The following is a 5471-nucleotide window of genomic DNA, read 5'->3' on the forward strand; positions in this document are numbered from 1 at the left end:
AAAGCATAATGTTAAACAACTTTTAACTTCATCTCACCATCCCCAGACAAATGGTAAAGTAGAAAGAGTAAATCAATCAATAGTAAGTCGACTAAAATGTAAAGTAAATTCTTCTTCTAAAAAAGTACCATGGACTAAAGTGCTAGAGCAAGTTGTTATCGAATATAACAACTCCCCTCATACGGTAACTAAGTTCACCCCAGCATACTTACTATTTGGTAACCTCCCTTTTGAATCTCCAATTGATCAAAATAAATACCCTTCCTTAAATGAAGCAAGGGCTTTAGCAAAGAAAAGAACTATCGAATACCACCGAAAGAATAAAACTAGATAAGACATCAGATTTGTAGAATCTAAATTTTAACCCGGAGATTTTGTCCTTTACGAGGAATTTGAATACCCAAATACTAGAGAATTGACTTCACCCTATTCAGGCCCTTATCGGATTATGAATAAATTATCTGAAGTTAATTATGAAATCGACAGGGAAAATTTTCACACGAAGAAACCAACTGAGATTGTACATGCGTCAAAATTAAGGTTCTATTATCCACCCGAGAACTTTAAATTACATCATGAATAAATCAAAATTTATAAATCAATAAACTATCCATAACCCTTCTTTTAGTTTTCATCCTGTTGTCCCCCTTAATAGTTGATTTATCTCTCAGTGTCTGAAAAGTTTGTCTGGCCTTTTCTTTTACTGGGCTCCTTCAAACATGAGTTTCAGGTTCAATACACTTTCCGTGTGGGAAACACTCAATTGAGGCTATACTACAAGTAGAGTACTATACCCTCACATTTCCTTGAGCTCATGTTTTCCTATGTTTGTGTTATAAATTGTAGCAACAGTTGAAAAAGTTAAATTTCAGTTGTTGAAATTTCTGAATTTCATTTTATGTTTCTGCAGCATCGTGTACAAAAAACTGGTATGGATGTTGGAAGTTAAATTTTGTTTTGTTATCATTAATAAGAGAAAAATAGAGTGACAAAATATGTTAAAAACCTAGCAAAATGTGTATTTTCAACAAGAGTATAAGAGCTCTAGTATCGTGACATAAAAACTCAAATGTTTTCAGTGCCAATGCTAATCCATAATTCTAGCGCTAATTAAATGATCCGGAGATCTCCAAAGACCAGTAAAAGAGTGAAGATGAGCCTGAATGACAACTCTAATGATTGTACGGACTCTAATGATTACACAAACTGTGAATGGCATGCCCTAAGATATAAACTTACAAATTCAGTTATATTACTATTTCCTATTGCCACGTAGCTAACCAGCAATATGTTATTAGTGCTTTATTTGTTCTGCACTTAGTTACTATATTATAATTTCATTAATCATTTATTATATTTTATATACTGTATTCATTATATTCAAATATTTTATGTCATATTTCATGTAAACATTTTGTGTGCCTTGAGATAAATCCAATCAGTTTTCCTACTAACTTAATTTCCTAATAACTAAATTTTCTGCTCTCACTATCTGGACTGACTTGGGTCGACGGCCGCGACTGCAAGCCTTTTCAGATGGGGGGATAATCTGTGATGATATTTTTAAATCAATCGATTAAATTAAATTCTATTAATATTGCTTAATAACGTGTTGGCGATTCTCTACCTAAATTGCATCGCTGTTCCTAAATTTTGGCGAAATCCTTTCTTTATCATTCGTAATAGTGATCTTGTTCTCTTTTCCAGTACTCTTATCTACAGCAGACACATTCAATATGCCATTGGCATCAATATCGAAGGTAACTTCAATCTGTGAGACACCTCTAGGTGCAGGAGGAATGCCAGTTAATTCAAACTTTCGAAGAAGATTATTGTCCTTGGTCATTACACGTTCACCCTCGTAAACTTGGATCAAGACACCTGGTTGATTATCAGAGTAATTTGTAAATGTTTGTGTCTGACGAGTTGGAATGGTTGTATTACGTTTGATGACAACAGTCATTACACCACCAGCAGTTTCAATTCCTAGAGACAGTGGGGTTACATCCAACAGCAACAGATCTTGCACTTGTTCAGATTTATCACCATTCAAAATTGCAGCTTGGACTGCAGCACCATATGCGACAGCTTCATCTGGATTAATACTTTTGTTAAGTTCTTTACCATTAAAGAAATCTTGCAGTAGCTTCTGAATTTTAGGAATACGAGTAGATCCACCTACCAGGACAATATCGTGGACTTGAGCTTTATCTAATTTTGCATCTCGCAAAGCCTTTTCAACAGGTTCCAATGTGCTTCTAAACAAATCAGCATTCAGTTCTTCAAAACGGGCTCTTGTTATGGTTGAATAGAAATCTACACCTTCAAAGAGAGAATCAATTTCGATGCTGGCTTGAGTACTTGAGGACAGGGTTCTCTTAGATATAGAAGACAGATAAATTTAAACACCTAAAACCAATATTAATTTGGAATCAAAGCAAGCCAATTCCTCAACAATATTAATAATCGGAACCTCGTGTAAGAGTTTTAACACAATTATAAAAAATAATCGAAATTAAAATAAGAATTAATAATTGAACAAACTCGAAAAGTAAAAATGCGAAAGGGAAAATATACAAATTGTTAATATGTAAGAATTAATCCCTTTTTAAAGAGCTCGGTTACCCAAAGAAAGTTTTCTCGGTTACATGAAATTCGAATTCATATTACAAGAATATATTAAATAAATAGTTCAGTATTTAAAATCATTCTCTGGGATTTGGATATACTTATGGATTACGAGGAAATGACGACGCCCTTATACTTATACTTATAGACTCCGCCCTAAGGGGGTCTGAAGTCTCGTAATTTTGCCTGAAAGGGCAATATTTTATGATTCATGCAGTGTCTCAAGAATAAGGCTTTGAATATTATAATGAATCATAAATAAATAATAATAAACGAAAGTCCTTAATACAAATAAGATGAAAAGATGAATGATTCAAATTTTATTGGAGAGCCAAAAGTGTTAATTTTACATTTAATTTTGAATAAAAGTCGAAACATTATAACGCGTTCGAAATTTTTTTTTGAAATAATAATAATAAATAAAATTGTAAGTAAAAATATAATCAAAAATTTTAAAGTAAGTAAATCAAGTTCAAAAATATAATAATAATAGTAATAAAATAAATAATATAAAAATTAATGGTAAGGAAAGTAAAATATTAAGAAGAAATAAATATAAAATGTAAAAAGTAACAATAAGAAAATACAAAAAACACAAAAGTAAATATTAATAAACAAATAAGTAAAAATAAATAGCATTAAAATTGAATATGATATAAAAATAGTAAAAAAATCCATTAATTGCAAAAATATACATAAAAAAGTTCTTAATCTTTAATTAAGGGCTTTAAGTTTGGCTAAAATGCACAGTTTAGTCGCATTCAAGCCGCATCCTTGGCTCCCCACTTAATGACTTTTTTATTAAATAAATATAATTCAGCTTATGAGCTCAATTTTTATCAGTCACAGGTCCGTCAAGGAGGTCCCCACTTAGTCACTCACTGGTCAATCAGCGTGCAATTTTTTAGCCAGCCACTGGTCAATCATCGAGATCGTCATGTAGTAAGTCTCTGGGGTGTCAATGAACAATTTTGGTCAGATTGATGTCATTTCGAACAAATTTATGACGAATATAAACTGAAAGTATGTCAACTTAGCTCAGATCTTGATAGGTTGCTTTAATTTGTTATGTTTATTTTTAATTTTCTTAGAGCAAAAATATTTGAGTAACGCTTTTCTTAGGTTTGAAAATGTGAAACGCCGGCTACGATGTGAGGAAGGAGGCTGAGTTTCCTCGTCATCAACGTAGATAACAGCGACAGTATCAACGACGATATCAATAAGGCGTTCTTGAAATTCTTGAATTGGTTTCACTTCTATTCTGTCTACATGATCCATTTTGCCTTTTATTTCTATTTCATTATTTGTGTTGATGAGATTACCGAAATCGATGTCCCCTTGTGCTCCAAGATCGTTATGCGATAGAAAGCATTCAGCATCCAATGGTTTAATAGAGGTATTCAAACTGAGTTCTTCCTGGTTAAAGGTGGTTGTAGCGGTATTCATGCCTGTTTGATTACCTGAGTTATAAGGTTTTGGAAAATCAAAATTCTTTTCTGTTTCTTGATGAAGGTAACTAAATTCATTTTCATCACTGAAAAGGTACACATCAGTGGGATTATTATCGAAATCATTTTGAAAAAGGTCGATGTAGTCAGTGGCACTATCAATATGCAAATTAAGATGGTTATTATCAAAAGCTACGTTAGAAACTTGGAGGAAATCGGTGTCATTGTCTATATCCACTTCAAAGGAATCGTCATTAAATTCATTAATATCAGCATGTGAATCAAGGAAATCTACATTATGTACCTTCTTTCCGGCATTAAGGTTGCGTTCATTACGGTTAATGGTGTTTTCATCATTACTTTTCCGAGTTTTCTCTTCTCTTCGAGGAAACAAGATGAAGGCAGTCGCAAAACAAATAAGTATGCCCAATAGGCTGTCGATAAACGGTGTTGGTATAAAAACGTAACACAGTAATGTCAACAAAAAGAAGCCCATTTTATAAATGGCCCCAATTCGATATTAGCAATAAAAATAATATATTTAAGCAAATAAGATCCACACGTAAGATTTTAGCACCACTAGATTTGATATCTCTAATGATTATGGTTTATAAGCATTGTTAAAAAAGTATTCATTAACTTTGTTGTAATTCAACAGAAGCTGAAAAACAATTATTGGTAACTTGATTGTTACAAATCTTATTAAAAGGATTCTTTGAATATGTAGCAATGAAAGATCTTCTGATATATAATTCATAATAAAAAGAAAGTTTCTTTGTGTGTCTTTCGTTCATGCTGCGTGTAAGCTAATAGACCCAGGGCTACGAATTTGGTACATAGGTGCATCTAGGCAAGAGCCAGTGTACCTCGAAGCGAGTATTTCAAAATTGGAATATGTTTTTTTATCGTATGTTTTTTCATGAAATCGCATCAAATCGATAATTCTCTCTCATTATATCAGCAATAATGCTATTGTATCACTATTGCCACTGTTTATTGTATCAGGACTGTTGCCATTCGGAAAGATTAAGGCGAAAATTAGCGTTTTAAGAGATTTTAATTAATATCTCTGATCTTTGCTATTTTTTTGGATAAAAGAGGAAGCGGAAAAGCGGACAAAAGAACGAACGCTAAACTACCGCTCCCATAAATATTCAAATAAATATTTTTGGGGGGTTTCTTGTGATACAAAACATAAACGTAATCCTCATATATATATAACCAAAGATTATTATTATTAAAACGAAAATTATGGGAAACATATATTTCAATTGAAAAAGTACTTTCAAAACTTGATGTTTTCCTGGTTTTATGAGTGCAAAGCGCAGAATATCATATTTACCGTAGACTCTCATGCAAATCGTTTCTTCTACCTTTGGTTAGGTGAAAATGAAT

General features: G+C 32.3%; 1 protein-coding gene across 1 annotated transcript; it reads right to left on the reverse strand.

Annotated features, from left to right (window-relative positions):
- Window positions 1-1627: 1627 nt before the first annotated feature.
- On the reverse strand, window positions 1628-3906 carry LOC146996133 (heat shock cognate 71 kDa protein-like). The gene is made up of 2 exons (XM_085821367.1): window positions 3814-3906; window positions 1628-2377 (listed from the first exon to the last, which is right to left on the reverse strand). The coding sequence occupies exons 1-2, from the start codon at window positions 3904-3906 to the stop codon at window positions 1628-1630; spliced, it is 843 nt and encodes a 280-aa protein (XP_085677493.1).
- Window positions 3907-5471: the final 1565 nt, after the last annotated feature.

Source organism: Stegodyphus dumicola, chromosome 7, assembly GCF_044657685.1.
Source record: "Stegodyphus dumicola isolate Sdum_Otavi_A_Nest chromosome 7, ASM4465768v1".
Taxonomy (NCBI): domain Eukaryota; kingdom Metazoa; phylum Arthropoda; class Arachnida; order Araneae; family Eresidae; genus Stegodyphus; species Stegodyphus dumicola.

Bases quoted from the DNA above. Each gene is read 5' to 3' on its own strand.
- LOC146996133 (XM_085821367.1), bottom strand. From the start codon at position 3,906: ATGGATCATGTAGACAGAATAGAAGTGAAACCAATTCAAGAATTTCAA. The intron at 2,378-3,813 runs GTTGATGACGAG...TCTATATCTAAG, and splicing joins ATACTGTCGCTGTTATCTAC to AGAACCCTGTCCTCAAGTAC.